Below are 22,207 nucleotides of genomic sequence, written 5' to 3' on the forward strand. Positions count from 1 at the left end.
TATGATCCACCTGGTCTGCCATCAGAGTAGGTCAGCAAAGAGAGCTCTGCATCTCTACCCAGGGACTTGACGTGAGGGTGAGTCAGCGAAAGTGCTCTGTATCTGTACACAACTATGAAGTTGATACCATGGTTACAGCTTTATGGCTTAATATTTGTTCTGAATACATTATAGTAAGGGGGGGAAATACATTTCAGAGGGTGTTAACATTTGAACAGGAAAAGAATTATTTAAAAAAAGACCCCAACCCATCCCTGCAAACCGAACGGTGAGAAGTCAATTGGCCTGAAGAATGGCTCGTCTCTTACCTCATCAAACCTGGCCTCATCCTTGCAGTTTTCAAGTACTCGGGTGTAGAAGGAGAGACCTGCGCAAAGCAGAGAGGAAAAGAGCTTTGTTACTTCAAACCCCGAGGGGACTGTGAGAGGGAGACTGTTAGCGGGAGGAGAGGGTGTCTGGGGGGAACGGAAGGAGCTGTCCTGAACCCAAGAGGACCTGCTAACAGCACTGTGCTACGGGAGTGCGAAGGGACCTGTGTCTGAGAGCAGGAGAGAGCGTATGGATGCAACAGGTGTGAGTCTGCACTGGTGCGCGCGGCCTCTGACTGTGAGAGGGTGGAACATTTGCAGGCATGAACATGAGTGAATGTTCTACCCTGAGCGAGCGGGCGGTGTGTTCGTACTCCCTCTGTACAGGGGTATGTGTACACTGAGCGAGTGGGTGGTGTATGTGTACACCCTCTGTACGGGGGATATGTGTACACTGAGCGAGCGGGCGGTGTGTGTGTACTCCCTCTGTAAGGGGGATATGTGTACACTGAGCGAGCGGGCGGTGTGTTCGTACTCCCTCTGTAAGGGGGATATGTGTACACTGAGCGAGCGGGCGGTGTGTTCGTACTCCCTCTGTACGGGGAATATGTGTACACTGAGCGAGCGGGCGGTGTGTTCGTACTCCCTCTGTACGGGGGGTATGTGTACACTGAGCGAGTGGGTGGTGTATGTGTACACCCTCTGTATGGGGGATATGTGTACACTGAGCGAGCGGGCGGTGGGTTCGTACTCCCTCTGTAAGGGGGATATGTGTACACTGAGCGAGCAGGCGGTGGGTTCGTACTCCCTCTGTAAGGGGGATAGGTGTACACTGAGCGAGCAGGTGGTGTGTTCGTACTCCCTCTGTACGGGGGATATGTGTACACTGAGCAAGTGGGTGGTGTATGTGTACACCCTCTGTATGGGGGATATGTGTACACTGAGCGAGCGGGCGGTGGGTTCGTACTCCCTCTGTAAGGGGGATATGTGTACACTGAGCGAGCAGGCGGTGGGTTCGTACTCCCTCTGTACGGGGGATATGTGTACACTGAGCGAGCGGGCAGTGTGAGCGTACACCCTCTGTACGGGGGGTATGTGTACACTGAGCAAGCACCCGGTGTGTGCGTACACCCTCTGTACGGGGGTATGTGTACACTGAGCGAGCGGGCGGTGTGTGTGTACACCCTCTGTACGGGGGGTATGTGTACACTGAGCGAGCGGGCGGTGTGTGCGTACACCCTCTGTACAGGGGTATGTGCACATTGAGCGAGCGGGCGGGCTGTATATGTACCATCTGTATAAGTCCCACCTCTTCTTTACCACAAGGGATGACAGACCTGGGGTGCTGGAACTAGAGGTGCTGAGTGCTACCGCACCCCTTGCCTGGAAGTGGTGTCCATCATAACCAGGGTTTACAGTTTGGTTCCATGGCTCTCAGCTCCCCCCCCCACTGTACAAATTGTTTCAACGCCCCTGTGAGAGACCCAGACTCTGGATCTACATTCTAACCAGAAAGTTTGCAGCTGAATTTTGATCGCTCCTATTTACTGCACTGGGGGTCTAATCTGGACATCTCAAACTTTGGGAGAGTTTGGGTTTGGATTTCCTACCTCCTGGCTCAGGGGCATTCAGCCCCAGGGGCTTGGCTTGGGGTCAATCTCTTCTCATGATGCTCATGAACCTTAGGGAATCATTTGACCAACCCACTCTGAGTTTATAACAAACCTTGAAACCGGGTGAGTTTTCACAGGGTTAGGCCATCCCAGGGAATTATGGTTTGTGTAGCTCTTACAATTAAATGCTGAAACACGGCTCTAGCCAATGGCCCCCCATCTCACTCTTCCTGCTTTACTGCTCAGTAAACCAATGATCCAAACAGGTCCAGGGAATGATGATTTAAAATTCCACGTCCTTACGTCCGCAGAAAGCATGCCTTTAAACAACCGAGAAGGCGCTCCCCCCCCCCCCATGGAAGCTGCTCCTGCTCCTTGTCTTCCGGTTGTTTGATCAGGTCTCATGAATTTCATTCACTCATTCAAAATAAACACGGAGAATTTGAGAGGTTTAGCTTCTCTGTGTCAGCGGGGATTACAACAGGTTTGAAAACGAATCGCCGGCTGGGAGGATGCAGACAGATGTGCCAGATTACCCCTCGGGATGGGCAAGGGGAATTTTTGAAATGGTTTTTTCCTTTACTGATGGCGTGAAATAAATAAATAAATCCGCCATTGGATCAAAGGATTCACATTGTGCTTTCGGCTGTTCTGGTTTCAATAATCTTTCTTACTTTGCAGAACCAATATTGTTATTTAATATCCACTGTGCAATGCTGCAGAAAGAGAAGTGATTAAAATGCTAATTTTAAGGCACTGAATCCAAACGAACCCTCTCTGTCTCAAAGGCAATAATGCTTCTTGGGTTATTAAATACTTACATGTTTCCAGCAGGGCAGGACCATGTATGTATTTGACCAGGGTCCAAAATTACCAGGAAATCTGAGCACCTGCAATAACATGCTCAGAGCTTTGTGGGGGTAACTTTGGGGCATGGAAAGTTAAAATGTGCTTTATTGTACCAAATATTGAGCTGTTATAACAAGGATCCAGGTTCCAGCATGTGATACTCTGCCCTCATTACCTTCCCCTTTCTGATTGAACTCTGATATGAGTTTACAAAATGAGGCAATTATAGCAGGGGACTGAGACTCTGGATTTCTGGGTTCTCTTTCTAAGGGAAAATCTGGCAGTGCTTTAGGCTTGCACAAAACTTGAGAGTTTTGTTTAAGTCTTTGTTTCATGAATCATTTCCCCTGTGAAATAGTTTTAAACTCCAGGAAAACTTAATAAATAGCACCTTTTCTAACTAAACAGCAGCCTGTTCTCCAGGAGTGTAAAGCGCCTGTGTGTACAGACACCACTGATTGCCAGTGGCGGTACGACCCCTAGGCTTTCAGTATTAATGCTCTTCAGGGCAGTCACCACATCTACCGCTGTACCTGTACAGCATCCAGCACACAGGACCCTATTCCTGATGTGTGTGTGGGGGGCGAGGGGGGGGCTCTTCTGGCCTTCAGACAACCCCCAACCTCTCCATGCTCATCATCAGAAACAACCTCCCCATAGACCAGGACACACCAGCTCAAAGCAGCACCAGACTCTGCCAGAACAACAAATGCGAAACCGGCAGACACATCTCCATCGCTACAATGATCAACACCCAGCACAACACACCTTTCAAGATCCATGGGTCCTTGTGATGGGGTGTACAAACCCCATACTAGGCAACAAGGGGTTAAGGGATTATTTTGGGCTCAGCCAGCCCTGCCCCGCCCCACCTGCAGCAAACGCTCCATTTGCTGGGGCAATTAAAAGGCAGGGATCAAGCTCATTTGGGGGCTGCCGTAACCATACAGCTAAGGGTAGCCTAGAATTCCTCCTTACCTGTAAGGGATTAAGAAGTGCAAATAACCTGGTTGGCACCTGACCAAAAGGACCAATGGGGAAAGAAGATACTTTCAAATCGGGGAGGGGGGAGGCTTTGGTTGTGCTCTTTGTTTGTGGGTTCTCTGGGGAAGCAGAGAAGCATCAGGTCAGAAAACTCCTTCTCCTATAAACCATCCTAAAATGAGTCTCAATATTGCAAAAAGAGTAAGTAATAAGGCAAAGTGCGTTAGATTATCTTTTGGTTTTGGCTTGTGAATTTTCCCTGTGCTAAGAGGGAGGTTTCTCCCTGTTTTTTGTAACTTGAAAGTTTTGCCTAGAGGGGAATCCTCTGTGTTTTGAATCTGATTACCCTGTAAAGTTACCTTCCATCCTGATTTTACAGAGATGCTTCTTTTACTTTTTTTCTCTATAATAAAGTTCTGTTTTTTAAGAATCTGGTTTACCTATTTGGCTGGTATATTACTCTCAAGACTCCCCAGGAAAGGGGGTGAAGGGGTTTGGGGGGATATTTTAGGAAAGAGGAACTCCAAAAGAAATCTGATGAGGTTCAACAAGGACAAGTGCAGAGTCCTGCACTTAGGACTGAAAAATCCCATGCACCGCTAGAGACTAGGGACCGAATGGCTCGGCAGCAGTTCTGCAGAAAAGGACCTGGGGGTTACAGTGGATGAGAAGCTGGATATGTGTCAACAGTGTGCCCTTGTTGCCAAGAAGGCCAATGGCATTTTGGGATGTATAAATAGGGGAAGATCGAGGGATGTGATTGTTCCCCTCTATTTGACATTGGTGAGGCCTCATCTGGAGTACTCTGTCCAGTTTTGGGCTCTACACTACAAGAAGAATTTGGAAAGAGTCCAGCAGAGGGCAACAAAAATGATCAGGGGGCTGGAACACATGACTTATGAGGAGGGGCTGAGTGAACTGGGATTATTTGGTCTGCAGAAGAGAAGAATGAGGGGGGATTTGATAGCTATTTTCAACTACCTGAAAGGGGGTTCCAAAGAGGATGGATCTAGACTGTTCTCAGTGGCAGAAGATGACAGAACGAGGAGTAATGGTCTCAAGTTGCAGTGGGGGAGGTTTAGGTTGGATATTAGGAAAAACTTTTTCACTAGGAGGATTCATAGATTCATAGATATTAAGACCATTCTGATCATCTAGTCCGACCTCCTGCACAGCGCAGGCCACAGAATCTCACCCACCCACTCCTACGAAAAACCTCACCTATGTCTGAGCAATAGAAGTCCTCAAATCGTGGTTTAAAGACTTCAAGGAGCAGAGAAGCCTCCCTCAAGTGACCTGTGCACCATGCTACAGAGGAAGGCGAAAAACCTCCAGGGCCTCTCCAATCTGCCCTGGAGGAAAATTCCTTCCCGACCCCAAATATGGCGATTAGCTGAACCCTGAGCATATGGGCAAGATTCACCAGCCAGATACTACAGAAAATTCTTTCCTGGGTAACTCAGATCCCACCCATCTAATATCCCATCTCAGGGGATTAGGCCTATTTACCATGAATATTTAAAGATCAATTAATTACCAAAATCACATTATCCCATCATACCATCTCCTCCAGAAATTTATCAAGTAGAATCTTAAAACCAGATAGATCTTTTGCCCCCACTGCTTCCCTTGGAAGGCTATTCCAAAACTTCACTCCTCTGATGGTTAGAAACCTTCATCTAATTTCAAGTCTAAACTTCCTGGTGGCCAGTTTATACCCATTTGTTCTTGTGTCCACATTGGTGCTGAACTTAAATAATTCCTCTCTCTCTCCGATATTTATCCCTCGGATATATTTATAGAGAGCAATCATATCTCCCCTCAACCTTCTCTTAGTTAGGCTAAACAAGCCAAGCTCCTTGAGTCTCCTTTCATAAGACACGTTTTCCATCCCTCAGATCATCCTAGTAGCCCTTCTCTGTACCTGCTCCAGTTTGAATGGATGGTGAAGCACTGGAAAGCGTTACCTAGGGAGGTGGTGGCATCTCCTTTCTTAGAAGTTTTTAAGTTTTTAAGGTGCTCAAATGCACATTGAAACCTGCCACCTTCTGGCCTGACTTCTGACTTAACTTCTTTCTTGCAGTCATAGAATCCTACAACTGAAGGAGCGCACAACCACTCAAAGCTCTGCTCCACACCCACGAGCAGCATTGCTGGGGAGATGGGGGTGGGCAAATGCCAGCTGCCAGCAAGAGAAGCTAAACAAAACAACCCACACCTGCAACACTCAGCTGGCTGTAACAATGAGAAAGAAGTAATAATAATGACTGGCATTTGCATAGCACTTTTCATGCAGAACCTAAAGCAAAATTACAACCGGCTGTGAGCTGCGTTCAGGGTTCACCGCTTCACCACCACTGAAATGCAACCACTTCTGGAGCAGAACTGGGTAGCCTGCAAACGGCTCACAGCAATGGTACACACATCGTTCAGGACAGAATGTGATGGGTACTGAAACCACAAAGGGCATGAATGGAATTATTTCGAGACACTGTGAATAACACGCCTGGTCCCAGGAAAGTGCCCTGGGATCTCTAATGGCCATGAGTGGCGGGATGTTGATGGCTCATTATTAGTAGTATTGCAGCAAAGTCTAGGAGCCTGAGCAATGGATCAGAGCCCCGTTGTGGAAGGTGTGGTGCAAAGTTACAACAACAAAAATGGTCCCTGCCCTGAAGAGGGTACAGTCAAAGTCTGAGACTGACAACAGGCGGATACAATCAGATGGGAGGAGCATAGGGAAAACATTGGACGATTGTGTTCACTGCACGTCGCACCTGAAAGACGGTAGCTCCACTGAGAACAGCGCCGCCCTGAGGCATTGGCTCAGTACCAACTCAGAGAGAAGAGTGCCTCTTACTGAATTTTCAGCACTGGTATTTTCCATCTGAGTTTTTCCTAACAGTTATCATTTCCCTAGCACTGTGTTTTACACAACAGGACAACAGACCAGATCCCACCCCATGGGGCCTACAGTTTGAAAGACAGATACATTGCAAGGCTGTGAGCAGTTTACTGAGTTTTTGAGGAATTAGCCAAGGCAGCAAGAAAGTGACGCATTCCTGGTTATTGTCTCCATCAATAAATTTGACAACAGTGGCCCAAACTTCTTAACAGCACAGAGGGATACAGAGTCATAGCAACGCAGGCTGGAAGGGACCTCAAGAAGTCATCAAGTCCAGCCCCCTGCGCTGAGGCAGGACCAAGTAAACCTGGACCATCTCTGACAGGTGTTTGTCCAGCCTGTTCTCAAAAACCTCCCATGACGGGGATTCCACAACCTCCCTGGAAGCCTGTTCCAGTTTAACTCCCCTCAGAGGTAGAGAGTTTTTCCTAATATCGAACCTAAATCTCTCTTGCTGAAGACTAAGTCCATTACTTCTTCTCCTACCTTCTGTGGGCATGGAGAACAATTGATCACAAACCCCTTTAGCAAAAAGAAAAGGAGTACTTGTGGCACCTTAGAGACTAACAAATTTATTTGAGCATAAGCTTTCGTGAGCAGCTCACGAAAGCTTATGCTCAAATAAATTTGTTAGTCTCTAAGATGCCACAAGTACTCCTTTTCTTTTTGCGAATACAGACGAACACGGCTGCTACTCTGAAACCCCTTTAGAACAGCCCTTCCCATATTTGAAGACTGTTATCAGGTCCCCCCTCAGTTTACCACGCCCAGTTTTCTTTAACCCTTTCTCACAGGTCCAGTTTTCTAAATCTTTGATCAGTTTTTGTTGATCTCTCTTCAATTTGTCCACATCTTTACTCAAGTGTGGTGCCCAGAATTGGACACAAGACTCCAGCTGAGAGAAGAGCAGGACAATTACCTCCCATGTCTTAAATACGACACTCCTATCAATAGATCCAGAAGGATATTAGCCTTTTTTGAACTGCACCACGTTGTTGACTCATATTCAATTTGTGATCCACTATCCCATCCGAATCCTTTTCAGCAGTACAACTGTTATTCCCCATTTTGTAGTTGTGTATTTGATTTTTCCTTCCTAAGTGAAGTACTTTGTAATTGTTTTTAATCAATTTCATCTTGTTGGTTTCAGTCCCGTTCTCCTGGAGGGTAACTCAGGAGGGGAAGGTGGAAGAATGCAAGAGCCCAGACAGCCGGTACATATTTTCAAGGAAAGTATGATTTAGTTGGGGATTGCTCCTGCTTTGAGCAGGGGGTTGGACTAGATGACCTCCTGAGGTCTCTTCCAAGCCTAATCTATGATTTTATGAAGCTGTAAAGGAAGGGAATTACCCAGAGACTTGGAGCAATGAAGGCAGGAAGCTAGAACTGGTCAAAAAATGGGTCCCCCTCCACCCACAGAAAAATTTGTTTTTTTGACAAAAATTCAAATACTGAAAAATATCAGGCAAAACCCGCAATATTTCTATGTGGACATGCTGTGGTGCCTCATGGGAATTGTAGTTCAGATTCCTCACACTCCTATTCTCCCCTAGAGGCAGGGCTCTCTGGTCGGACTACATCTCCCATGAGGCACCACGGTCTTGTCTCAGAGTGGGGAGAGGTGGTGCATCATGGGAGTTCCTGGCTCCTGGGGCCAGCCACCCCATGGGAGGGATGTGGAGGAAGGATCGTCCACTGAAAAGCAGCTTGGAGGAGCATAAAAATTAGAGATGGGAGAGACCTTTTGGGTGTTGATCGGTTCTGAGTAAAATTCACCCCTCTGCTGCATGCCTAGACATCCCTAGAAGGGGGATCATTTAGCACCTGGAGCCAGGATGAATGCACACTCATAAAAGGAACTTTTTCACACTAAAAAGTGAAAGCACGGCCCAGTGGGTAGAGCAGGGGATCTGATTCTAATCTCCTCTGACCCACTTTATGCCCCTTGGCAAGTCACTTTCCCTTTCAGTGCCTGTTTCCCCTCCTGTCCTGTGGCTGTCTTGTTTATTTAAACTGGAAAAGCTCTCTGGGGCAGGGACTGTCTCTCACTTGGTGTCTGTACAACGCCTAGCACAACAAAGTACTGAGCATAGCTGTGGCCGCTAGGTGCTGGGGTGATACAAATAGGAATATCCCTCTGGGCTTCTAGGTTTGAGGGTCTATTGATATGGTATTCCTGAGCTCTCCAGCAGCGAGAAATGCTCCCTTTCTCCGCCCCGGCTGAGAACTCATTTAAAGCGGCCAGGGAACAGCTGAGGAGGGGGAAGCAGGGAGGCACCAGTGAGGCCATCCGAGCCACAGCTAGCTCCTAACTCACCTGTTAGGACAGCCTGTGCGGGTGCCTGCACCACTCAGGCGGAGGAGAGGCGTCTGGGGCAGAGAAGGTACTAAAAATAGACCCGTCTTAGGGAGAAGCAAAGCAGCAGCAAGCCAGTCTAAGAGGCAGGCGAGAGAGAGAGGCTCTCTCAAGTTTCCTCTTAGTGAAGGAGAAATGAAAGGCCAGGAATAAATACGTTCGGTGAACAGCTTTTGCCTCCAGAGGAAGGCTGGGCCAGGGTCGGTACCAGCCGGAGACTTGGGACATGCACGTTCAATTCCCTGCCTTACCACAGACTCCCCTAGGCAAGTCACTTAGTTTTTGTGCCGTGGTTTCTCATCAGCCACATGGGGACCCTGGAAGGGTTGGTGTGAGGATTGATACATTAAAGATTGTGGGGTGCTCGGGTATCATAGTAATGGGGGCCAGATAAGCACCTTGACAGATAGATATCAATGATAAACTCTCCTCATGCACCCCCATCAGAGCCAGATGCTGAAATGAACAACCCGAGGGCAAAATTCAGCCCTGACGCGCTGGTGTATCGATTTGGACAGTGCTTGTGTCTCATAATAGAAGAGCAAGGGGACATCTGCTGAAATACCAGGGTGGCAAATTCAAAGCTGGTGGGAGAAAATATTTTTTTCACACAATGCCCAATTAGCTGGTGGAACTCATTGCCACTAGACAACACTGAGGCCAACAGCTAAGCAGGGCTCAACAAAAGATGGATAACAAGCATGTCCAGTGATATTCTAGGAAATACTGAAACATAATCAAGAGTTAGGAAGGGCCATAAACCTTCCTGCTTAGGGAATAAACTGACCTTTAACCAAGACACCCCCCCCCCCGGACAGGTTCTTTCATAACTTCTGACTGTGGGATTCTTTTTTATTCCTCTGAGGCATCTGGCGCAGGCCACTGTCAGAGACAGGACACGGAGCTAGATGGACCCTGGGTCTGACCCAGTCTGGCAATTCCTTGTTCCTATGCTGTGTTCCAGACCATGCCAATAAAGCTACTGACACAGAATAACACCCTTCTGTCTCATCCTGAAAACCCATCCAGAATGGGCTAATGCAGCCACCTCTGGGGTAGGACCCAGCACTGGTCACAGTGCATTAATAGGTGAGGAACGAAGAATGACCCTGCAGTTGAAATGACAATGGGAGGGGGACATAATAAAATTGCTAGAGAGGTCCTCCTAGTCTGTTCCTTTCCTTCCCGTGCTGCTTTGATGCTCACATTAGTCCCTGCCGGGGAGAGGGAATGGGGGGAGGGGAAGGGCTATTCATCACCTACTGCAAACAGCAATAACTAAATATTGGTCCCCTCCGTGCCGATGAATGGGGAGACACCACAAAAGCCATCGCTGCTCCACAGGGACGGGGTTACGCTCGACCCGGGAAATGCAGATTTCAGCCACCAGAGCCTCTCTCCATATTTCTCAGCAGCCGTGAACCGCCATGCCCCAGCGCTCCCCCAGAACAGAGTGAACAAAGACCACCTGCCTCACGCTGGGAGGCCTGGATCATGCTGTGATCGGGGACTCTGCCTGTTCCACAGAGTGAACCCCTTGAATTGCCTTGGGGGTCAGGCTGCCTGGTCATTTCTCAATAGCCCCACTGACATGCAGGGAGCCAAAGGCACAAGATTCATAGATCCCAAGGCCAGACAGGACCCTTGTGATCACCTAGTCTGACCTCCAGGATAACACCGGCCACGGACCTTCCCCCAAATAATTCCTAGAGCATCTCTTCTAGGAAAACCATCCAATCTTGACTGAAACATTGGCCAGCAATGGAGAATCCACCACGAGCCTTGAGAACTTGTTCTGATGGTTAATTACCCTCCCAGTCACAAATGGATGGCTTATTTGTCTAGCTTCAACTTCCAGCCAGGTCCCCGGCTTGATGGCTTTCCTGCCTAAACCAGCTGTGACGTTATTGACATAATCTGGGACCGTATAGATCATTGTTGCAACCAAAGTCCTGTAGTGGCACCAAATCTTGTATAAAGGGGGTCAAATGAGGTGTCTAAGACAAGGTTGTGGTTTGCTGGTTATGATTATGCTGTCTGTTTGCATGTATCGTTTTTGTATTTAAAGATATAAGTATTGGCTCTATACTGTTTGTATTCCAAACTTATGCTATGCTTCTGGGTGACACCCCAGACAAGTTGGTGTCAGCTCTGCCTAGCCTGCTGGATGACCCATTAAGGACCATCAGCGACACAACTGACCCATTGAGAGAAGGCAAACACGCCTTGAGACTCAGCGAGGCAGGCAGGGACCTGCCTAGGGACAGAACTCTGAGGTGTTTCCAGGCCGTGTGAGAGGCAGCTTGTCCTTGGGACAAAGAAAGAGACGCCACGTGGCAAGAGACTATAAAAAGCTGCTGCAGCTCCTCCTTCTTGTCTTCAATCCTGCTTCATACCTCTGGAGGGACTTGGCTACAAACGGAAGCTCTACAGAAAGGACTGAAAGACCCATCCCAGCTGGGGATGTTCTCCAGAGACTTGATTTGAACCTGCAGTTTATTCCATCACTGCTGCAAGCCTGAACCAAGAACTTCGCCATTACTGTATGTCATTGATTCCATTGAACCAATTCTAGCTCTCATCTATATCTTTTTCCTTTTATGAATAAACCTTTAGATTTTAGATTCTAATGGATTGGCAACAGCGTGATTTGTGGGTAAGATCGGATTTGTATATTGACCTGGGTCTGGGGCTTGGTCCTTTGGGATCAAGAGAACCTTTTTTCTTTTATTGGGGTATTGGTTTTCATAACCATTCGTCCCCATAACGGGTGGCTCTGGTGGTGATACTGGGAAACTGGAGTGTCTAGGGGAATTGCTTGTGTGACTTGTGGTTAGCCAGTGGGGTGAGACTAAAGTCTGCTCTCTTTGGCTGGTTTGGTTTGCCTTAGAGGTGGAAAAACCCCAGCCTTGGGCTGTAACTGCCCTGCTTTAAGCAATTTGTCCTGAATTGGCATTCTCAGTTGGGTCCTGCCAGAACCAGCATCGTTACACCAGCCTGATAGCGTAGGGAGATTTAAATGCCAGTAGACCAGTAGGTGGGGAGGGTAAGAGAGAGGTCACCCAAGGGAAGGGGGAGCTGATCTTGGTTAGGGTCTCTGGAATAAAAATAAGTGACCACCGGGTGGCTCTATGGGATGGAAAAGGGAGGACTCTCTGCATTGCAGGAGCCAATGCACGTGCTTTTATCAACCCCTGAAGAAGAAGAAAGCCACTTGTAGGGTGGGAGGTACCAGCAGATTGTAGCTGCCCAGAAGTGCTGTGTCGCTGAGTGACTTCAATGCAGCCTGCGTTTCCCTGTGGCCAGCACCAGCTACTTCAGAGGAAGGTGCAAGTGCACCCCATGCCTGCTGGTTGGGCTCTGTCCTCCTCTTATGGCACCTAGATCAGCTAGAAATCGATGAGCCTGCTACAGCCTTGGCTAATGGAGAGGTGTCTTTTAGTTTATGCAGTAGAGGTTCATGTGTTAAACCTCAGTAGTTAAACCTTGTAGTCAGTGCTACAAGTGGCAGCTCATCTGGGAGATCAACTGGGAAGACTCTGAAGCTCAGGACGGGCTTCCTCAGCTGGGGGACGTATGTAAGCCATGCCTGCTTTGTGTGGCGCTGTCTCCTCTACTGGTGCCTAAACCAATGATTGTTTCCTCTTTTTCTCCTCCACGCTCTTTCCCTGGAGGGCGGGTGTGGGGGAGAGGGGGAGAGAAGCATGACAACAAATGAAAAATTTTAATTAAAACCTAATTGAAAATTTTCACCTGATTGAAAAATGGAAAGATGCGAAAACAGTGAACAAAAGAGCACTCTTGCTTTTTAACTTTTCGGGGGGGGGGGCGGGGGGAATACGAGACCTGGTGGAAAGTTGTCCATCTAAACTTGTCTTTGATGGAAAATTAGGTTGTCAACCAAACGAAAGTTTCTGTGGAAAGTATCCGCTTTCTTCTGCAATTTCCAAGGTTTCGTTATGAAAGAGAATTTTTTTTCTTTTAATTTTTCAACAAAAAGATCAAAATTATCCCTGGAAAAATGCCCACCAGCTTGGATGGTTTTTGACCAGCACTACCTACCAGCCTGCTGTCGCATAATCATGTTGCCCTCTACTGACTCAAGGGGACACAAGATTCAGGATTAGCACAACTGGCAGAGATGAGTGCAAGAGACAGAGGCTTTGTCCAAGATTGTCCAAGCTGGGTATGTAAAGAAATGAACTTTCAGAGGCACTGAGGTTCCACAATCACCAGACAGCTGCGGGTGCTCACTCAGGCTCTCAGAAAACCAGCCCACTTATTTAAGTTAAAAACCTTGGCTTTGTCTTCTTGAGGCCAAGGTCCGAGATCAGTCTCCAGGGCTGCCTCTGTGCAAAACATGAGCCATTTTGGCCATGTGTGTGGCCATGGGTTTGATCTAATAGGAGTACTTCTGTGTTCCTGAAGATTACTAAGGACTGCTGACACCCACCATAGGTGTCCAAACACCACTGTGATGAGCAAATGCCTAGCTAGGGCGGAAGACAGATTAGTCAGACAGAACGCTGCATGGGTCCAAAGGTCATTTCTGAAGCAGGTTGGTGTGAAGAACAGCAATAACTTTGGTCCCTGTTCCGCGCAGCAATAATTCAGGAAGGAAATTTCATTTGTGGCGTTTCTGGAGACATCTACTGGAGGATAGGGACTCCCGCAATCTGGGGGTGCTGTATTCCTCTGCACAAGGGGTACAAAGGGGAACCTGGTGGCCTGTGTAATTACTTTGTGTTGATCTATCTAGGCACTTGTACAGCCTCCATCCCCTTAGCTTGTGAGAGTGCTTGCCAAGTGAGCCGTGCATAAGGTGTCCCATGGCGATGTCCCATGGGACCCTTCTTAATATGAGGTGGTGGTCTGGCCATTAGAGCTTGTAAAGAGCTTTGAGCCCTTCCCTGGAGAGACGAGCAAAGGGGCTGCTGTTCTCACCATTCTGGGGCTCCTGGGGATTGACAATGGAGCTAAGCAGCAGATGAAAGTTATCGCATCCATGTAGCGCACTGGCAGGGTGTCTGCAGCGTTGCCAGCCTCACAATTTTATTGCAAGTCTTGCGATCCGTGGCATTTTTCTTAAAGCCCCAGGCTCCTGGAGGCGCCTGATGAAGTGAGAATCTCAGGGTTCGGTTAAAAAATAGAGGTAAAGTTTAAAAATGTGACCTGTCCGTGACCTAGAGGCTCAGAAGGCAAAGCGGAAGAATTCCCCTATTGATTATTTTTAAAAATGGCATGAACTAAACCACTCTCAGGGGGCCTGACTCATGATTCAGTCCTGTCTGGATCTGGTCACCCCTGGCTCTGGCTGTCATTGATACTCCCAGGCTATGTCTACGCTACGAGCGCGGGGTGGGATTCCCCTACCTGTGTGCACAGGCTGGCATGCCCTCTCACTGAGCGAGTGCCAGTGTAAATAGGGATGTAACCATGGCAGTGGCGGTGGCATGGCTTAGCCGTGTTGATCACGTACCCACTGGTGTCGGGCGGGTTTGTGCTCAGCATGGCTAAGCCGTGGCTCCGATGCCAATCGCTGGGCGACCGCAGCTACGCTGCCTTTACACTCACCTAACTCCACGACAGCGACTGCGAGTATGTGCGTGTGAGCAGGGGAATCGCACCCCTCGCGTGGAATGTAGACGCAGCCAAAGAGCACTGCACGGAGACTTACAGTCATGAGGATTTCGCATTCTTTGGCCAGGCGGAAGGAGGAGCCCTGCTACACGCTTGTGACCCCTGTTATGTTTGCTCTAGCGACTGGCCCCCAATAAACAATGGGCCTCTGATCGCTGACAACACTGCATGACAAAATCACACCTAGTCCTCCCCGGGAACTGGCTGCCGGGAAACATCTGGGGTCCTGGCACTTCACAGCCAGGTCTGAATGGAAGTACAACCACAAAGCTCACTCCGTAATACCCGGCTGGAGCTCCTGTCTATTGGCACGCAGCTGAGTGAGCAACACCAAAGAGACTGCACTGCTGGGATGAATCCAGCAGACACAGGGACTCCCTGGAATAGGACACGTCGGCAGAGCTGGGAGTAAGGGAGTGAGCAGGATAGGATGAGCAGACGGACTGCTGGTCAGAATCAAGGGCCATTGGCAGAGCCATGGAGGGCGGGCCTGGGATAGCAGGGGGCTGTGGATCAGGATTCAGGGGTACCAGCAGAGCTGGGGGGGTGAGCCCAGGGCTGGGATAATGGGGGGATATGGGTCGGGACTGAGAGGCAGTGGCAGAGCTGGAGGGGAGTGAGCTTTTGGGAGCTGCCCGAGGTCAGTTCTGAACCCTGACCACCTCCTGCACCCCACCCCCCTGACTCAGCCTAGAGCCCGCACCGCCTCCCGTACCCAAACCCCCTCCCAGATCCCGACCCCCCTCCTGCACCCAAACTCCCTCCCAGAGCCTGTACCCCTCACTCCCTCACGCACCCCAACCCCCTGCCCCAGCCTGGTGAAAGTGAGTGAGGGTGGGGGAGAGCAAGCAACAGAGGGAGGGTGGTGGAGTGAACAGGGCGCGGGGCCTCAGAGAAGGGGCGGGACAGGGGTGTTGCCGCAGGGAAGGGGCAGGGCAGTAAGCTGGGCCAGGGTCTTTGGGTTTGTGCGATTAGCCAGTTGGCACTCTACCGGGCGGGCATGTGGAAGCCCTGGCCGTGCCGGAAGAGCGCGCCCAGAAGCGCAGCTGGCAGCTCGCTGGGCACCAGCCAGTGCAGGTACAGCACCACCCAAATGTCAGGCGGACCGTGTCTGTGCGAGCGCAGCTTGTGCGTGAGTGGGGGCCCATTGACTGTTTTGCCCTGGGGCCTGGAACTGCTGTCAGCAGGCCTGAACAAATGACATGGTGCTGAAAACATTTGTGTCCCATCTACACTATAGCTTCCTTCTGTCACTGCTCGAGCTGCACTGGGACAGAAAAGCACTTATCAATTACCCCAGGATTCCCGACCCCCAGTCCTGTAATCTAGCCACTACACCACCTCTGTGCATAAGGCACCACTAGATATTTCTTTGCACTGTTCCCTGCTGGAGTTACAACGGCTGCGGTTAACACATTGTGAGCGAAGCAGTGCTCCTCAGTTACAGTTATCCATCGTTAAAGTTAGAATCCTCTTCCCCTTTCCTCCACAAGGCTGCTGGCTACTATGTGAACCGTCCTCTGGGCCCAGAGCGGGGTACCAGTCCAGTGCTGCTGGTAATATGCTCCCCTAGATGAATTCAGTACTCCCCATAAAGGGTTTTGTGCATCTCCTTCTGGAGGATAGAATTCCTAGCGGGCTTAAGAGTGACTACGAATGAGGCCAGGAGAAAGCACTGTTGTGGGAATAAAAGCAGCAGCCCTGGATAAAGTCAGGTTCCCGGCAGGATCCAGGATCCACAACACATTCAGTCAATTTCATAACCCTGAGCCATTAACTTTTATTTGCAGGGAGGGAAGGGGCTGTGCAGTGATCAGACTACCTGGTTTAAAATCTTAAGACTCCATGAAGTGACTGGGTCAAATCCTGGCCGATCTGACTCAGTGCTGGCCCTTTCCAAAGTCCAGCACTTCCACCCAGTTCCACAGAGTTTGCTGCCTTTTTGCCATCCCGGTTCCACGGCCTATTTTGCCAGAACAGGAGTTTGTCGTGGGTTTCTCTGGCAAACCTGCTCTCTGTGCAGTGGCTGCTCTCCTACCCCAAAGGAGGTTACGCTTCAGCGGCTGCGTGCCCCATGGTGGGTACGATGCCGAGGGGTTCCCTGGGTTTGGAAGGTGCTATCAAAACATCTCACACCGTTAATCGGTGCACAACCCCCTTCGAGAAACTAGCAAGAGACTTGGGGTTATAGACTGGAAAGTGACCTGATGTGACAATAAGGACAGAAGTCAAGCAAGGCACAGTTGTGGGTCAGGATCCGGCACTTTGCCTGTCTTTGGCATTGTGTTAGCCCCTCCAGGGCAAGGGAGCTGCTGTGGCCTGAGCATTAGATCTGACCCCTGCCCTAGGAAGATGTCAGTGGTCCATAGGGCCACACCAGCAGGTTCCAAATTTTACTGGCTCGTGCGCCCCCTTTGCTGTGGCGTGAATGGAGGGCACATGGAGCTCACGTGTCAGGACCCCTGGGTGATTCTGCACCCTCCTCTGAGCATAGACCCCGAAGGTGGGTCTCTCCACCGCCTGTCTCGGAGCTGGTGGGGGGGGGGCGAGAAGGCAGCCAAAGAGGGATGAATCTGCAGCGTCCTCGGGGCGGGGGGGACGCTAGCCCCGGCCACAGAGCCCAGCTCAGCCCCGGGCAACACGGGACCCCCAGCCCAGCGGACCCAGCCTCTCCCCTGCCCCCAGCAGCCCCCGGCCCCGCGGAGAACTTTTCCTCCCCAGCGGCTCCCCCCTACCTCTGAACGCCGCCTTGGCGAGCCGGTCCCCCTTGCCCCGCAGCTCGGTCACCGCCTTGAGGCGCACGAGCAGCGCCATGGTGCGCCCTGGGCGAGCCCCTGCGTCGCCGGAGCGCAGCCTCCACGCCCGCCTCTCCCCCGCGGCCGGCGCCGAGGAGCGCGGCGGGGGCGCTGGGAGCAGCCGGTCAATTATTCAGGAGCTCCCCGCGCCGCGCTCCGTGGCCGGCCGTGCGCTCCTCTCCGGCGCCCCATCGCTCCAGCCGGCCCCCAGCGGGCGGGCGCCGCGCAGCCTTCCACGCTCGGCCAGGCAGCCGCTCCACGGCTTAGCTGCGGCAGGGAGGGGGCGCCTTTCCCGGACTCCTGGGTCCCTGGCCTTGGGCCAGTGGGGTCCCATTCCCTGCGTGACCGGCAGGAGCCAGGCTAGGGGTTTGCACCCGCACCCTAAAAATAGTTTTGAAGTTGCACCTCTCAGGCCTGCTGGGCAATTCCCCATCCACAGGAGGGGGCTCCTGGCACTGCCCTGCCTCAGGGGGCGGGGGAGGATAAACGCCTGAGCGCTTGGGACGTGCTTCGAGATCTCCCGGTGAAAAGTTCTCTGCAAGAGCCAGGTCTTGGCATTACCCCTTTCACAGAAGCTAGGGAAGGGAAGGCTGGGTGAGGTCTCACCTCCTCCGGCTCCCTGACTGCACTGTCCGGTGTTGCCTGTTTAATAGGGGAAGATGCTATTTCAGTGGGAAGTCAGCACATGCAGCTTTGTACGTTCATCTCTCCCTGCTTTCCAGTGCACAGACATGAAGGGACCGGCAACATCCCAGTGACAGGATAAGGAATCTCCTTGACAGAGGGGGAAACCGAGGCACGGAACTGTTAACTGACTTTCCCAAAGACACACAGGGAATCAATGTCCAAGCTAGGATTAGTCTCCATTTCTGGGTGCTCAGCTGGGTTTGAACCTGAGGCCTTCAACACTGCAGCACACATTTCTATCACTTGAGTTAAATGAGTAGCCCCATCAGCAGGCTGCAGCAGTAGGCTGTTATCCTGTAGGCAACCAGCCAGTAAAAGGTGACAACACACATGCTGGCACCAGCTTGGGTTACACCAGCCACAGGAGGGGCACATTCGTATCGTTTATAAACGTGTTGTCTGAGCCATAGATCAACATGGGATTTCGCCACCCTCCCCCATTGCCTTTTCCCCACAGCAGCTGCACCTGCATCAAAACCCCAGAGCCAAGCTATCGCAAACACGGGGGCAGTTTAATGTCAGAGCCAAACTCTCTGGTCCAGGCTGTTCTCTGTAACACACCCTCCCTCCCTATCCCTCTGAGATGGGACCCTGTCCCCTCAAACCCACAGCCACGCTGCCTCCTGTTGCCCTGGGGCCTCTGCTATTCCTCTGGGGTTTATTGAGCCTCCCCCCTCTGTTCCCCTTTCTGACTAAAGAGCGGGCAGGCTGCACCGAGAGGGCACATGCCTGTCCCAGCTCCCTGGCCCAGTCTGTTCCTTGGTCTCCTCTTCCCTTTCATGTGTTGTGATTCCTATTAGCAAAGCACCTACAAGCCTCAGTCACAGACCAGGACCCCCCTATGCTGGGCACCGCACACAGAACAAACACAGCCCCCAGACTGAGCCGCTGCCCTGCACCCAGAACAAAGTGCCTTTACTTCTGAAGGACATTTCAAAGCCAAAATGGAAGACCCGCAATTTATAGAACAAGCCCCACCCACAGGCAAGGGTCTGCCAATTGATGGAGCAGGAAGGTGGAGCTAAGTCCTTCCTGCATATATAGGGTGACCATATTTCCCTAGGCTGAGTACAGGACACCAGGTAAAATTTCTCATATTCAAGTTAATTCAATGGCAACTAATCAGAACTAGGCAGGACAAACGTTCAAATTAACATCAACCTGACTGAGCCCCTGTTATAAAGAAATACTGCATAGTTGGATTCTTTTTATTTACCTTCTTACCTTTAAGGTTTCAGGTTTCAGAGTAGCAGCCGTGTTAGTCTGTATCCGCAAAGAGAAAAGGAGTACTTGTGGCACCTTGGAGACTAACAAATTTATTAGAGCATAAGCTTTCGTGAGCAGCTGTAGCTCACGAAAGCTTATGCTCTAATAAATTTGTTAGTCTCTAAGGTGCCACAAGTCCTCCTTTTCTTTTTAAGGTTTTAGGGTTCACACAGGGAGGGGGTGACACACAGGGGACAAGGTTACACACACACTCCCGTACCCCTTTTTCACCCTGGAGGGTGACTGACTGACCGACCTGACCCTCCCTGCCCGGCACTCTCTGCCCTCCCTGCCTGGCTGGGCCCCCAGGATGGACCCACCTCTCCTGGTACCTGGGGCTGCATCTTCCTGAGGCAACACATGGGAGGGACCATGCAGGATCACATGCCCTCCCCAGATTTCTGCCAGGGTTCACACCAGCAGTAGCCTTTTGGCGCTGTGCAGGAGGGAAAAGGACAGGATCTGCTAACACCTCCAGGCTGCTGCTGGCCACCAACATAACCGAGCTACCTCCTGTGCCCTGGGCTACAGCACGGGCAGGAAGGGGTTAAGCCCTAAGGCTGCATTGGGCACCAAGGCCCAGGGAACCCAACTGCAGGGACTTCAGTGAACCCGGCCAGAGAAGTGGTTCAGCAGGGGAGGGTGCCTATGGGATGGAGCAGCCCCTCGTTGCTGGGGCAGGACCCGGGGCAGGGGCAGGGGGACTGGCGAAGAGGGTGCTAAGCCCCTGCTGGGGGGGCTGTTGTGAAGCCTGCAGGGTCGGGGCACAAACAGGCTGGAAATTGCTTCTCCCCGCCACTCCAGAGCTTAGCTTAGCAGAGGGGCAGAGAGGCTTCCCCATGCCAATGCTGTGCAGGGCTTTGGCAAATGCAGGGCTCGGCTCCTCCTGGCCAGCACCCCGGCTAAGAGGATCTTGGGCTTTCCCAGGGCACCAGCCCAGCCAGAGGCAGTGGGGGAAGGAAGGAGCCTGCCGGCCAGGCTGTTGGTGAGCTGAGTGCTCTGACCAGGGGCTGGTTCTCCCCACAGGGCTGGGAGTGGGATGCTCCTCTCGGGGGGGGGGGGAGATATTGAGGAGCAGCGGGGCTGGGGTGACGAAGGGGCCCAGAAGGGAGAGGACAGTGAGAGGGGAAGCAGGTAAAGGGATGATGGGTGGGTAACAGAATCATAGAATCATAGAATATTAGGGTTGGAAGAGTCCTCAGGAGGTATCTAGTCCCACCCCCTGCTCAAAGCAGGACCAACCCCAACTAAATCATCCCAGCCAGGGCTTTAGCAAGCCTGACCTTAAAAACCTCCAAGGAAGGAGATTCCACCACCTCCCTAGGTAACCCATTCCAGTGCTTCACCACCCTGCTAGTGAAAAAGTTTTTCCTAATATCCAACCTAAACCTCCCCCACTGCAACTTGAGACCATTACTCCTCGTTCTGTCATCTGCTACCACTGAGAACAGTCTAGATCCATCCTCTTTGGAACCCCCTTTCAGGTAGTTGAAAGCAGCTATCAAATCCCCCCTCATTCTTCTCTTCTGCAGACTAAATAATCCCAGGACCCTCAGCCTCTCCTCATAAGTCAGTGATGACACGTAACGGGCTGCTGCCTGGCGCCTGCCCACACACACCAGCCTCTGCAGGTGGCAGTCCGCAGTCAGCGCTGGCTGGAAATGGGATGGGAGGCAGGCCCCTGCTGACCAAGAGCTGGAACACAGCAGAGGCTGTGCTGATGGACCAACCGGGAGAGCGGCCGGCCTGGCACGCTGCATCTTCGGCCTGCCACTAGCCTTGCACACCCACCCCCATTGTTGGCCACTGGATCCCCCCTCCCTCACCGCTGGTGGGTGGGTGGCTGGCGAGCAGGGACCTGGCCAGCAGCAGGACCCGCCACTACTGATGAGGGTGGGGACAGAAAATAGGGGACAATTTGCCCATTTTAAAGAAAAAGTCGGGACACCTGCAGGACATCTGGTTACCCTATGCATATATATAGCTGGTGAAACGTCCTTGGACTGAATTTCAGAAAGAACAGGTTTCCCTCGCTTTAATCATAATTCACTCCAAATTTTCTCCCTTGGGCTGTTTCCCCTCATTCTCCAGTGGCACAAAGCATGTCACCAAGGCCTTGTCAAACGGTGGGGAACACAGCTGTGTCCTAACCATGTGATATAACATATTTTGGTTTTGCTTCTATAGACCTGACCAAACTGTTATACTCACGGCAAAGGAATGATGCTAATCGCTGCTCTGAGGCCTAATCTGCCTGGGGAAACTGACCAGCAGAACTGCAGCAGTATAATCAGATGGCTATATCTTTGCTAGTATATCTTCCCATGGGGAAACTATTCCAGAATAAAAATGGTTTTTATTCCAGTTTAATTATTCCACTTATACTGGCATGTCTACAGCCATACAATTATACCCCTGTAGTTCTGCCAGTCAGTTCCCCTGTGGAGATGAGTCCTAACTAAAAGAGAAGGTGGATCTTGCTGCAGAATTGCTATACGCAAGAAGACACATGGAGAAAGAGACCGTAGCTAGAGCACTCCTGATATATTAGATCTCTTTTTTATATCTTTTCACCTATTTGAAATAATAAATATTCTTGCTTTGGCAGTATCTTTGCTCACATGACAGTACTTAATAATCATGGTGTATTTGAGCAATGCAACTGCTTCATGTACCTTTTGCTTTCTGTGTGCTGCATCTTTAAATCTGAGGTCTACCAAAGACAGGCAGGCATAGTGGGAGTTAGGGGCCTAAATATCTTTGAGGGTGCCGTTGTGTTCAGTTTGGTGCAGACTGCCCCGGGC

The 22,207-nt window shown here is 50.9% G+C and overlaps 1 protein-coding gene across 3 annotated transcripts in view; it reads right to left on the bottom strand.

Moving 5' to 3' along the window:
* Positions 1–17,644, bottom strand: part of OTOF (otoferlin) — a 217,812-nt gene extending 200,168 nt beyond the window's left edge. For 2 of the 3 annotated variants that reach the window (XM_038396681.2, XM_043510007.1), the window contains exons 1-2: positions 17,391–17,644; positions 309–367 (exon numbers count right to left, since the gene is read on the bottom strand). In XM_038396681.2, coding sequence (XP_038252609.1) covers positions 309–367; positions 17,391–17,469 — 138 coding nt within the window. In that variant the 5' untranslated portion in view covers positions 17,470–17,644. The remainder of the gene's footprint in view (positions 1–308; positions 368–17,390) is intronic. The other variant, XM_043510006.1, reaches the window with a different exon arrangement.
* Positions 17,645–22,207: the final 4,563 nt, after the last annotated feature.

The sequence above is a fragment of the Dermochelys coriacea genome, chromosome 3 (assembly GCF_009764565.3).
Source record: "Dermochelys coriacea isolate rDerCor1 chromosome 3, rDerCor1.pri.v4, whole genome shotgun sequence".
In the NCBI taxonomy this organism is placed as follows: Eukaryota; Metazoa; Chordata; order Testudines; family Dermochelyidae; genus Dermochelys; species Dermochelys coriacea.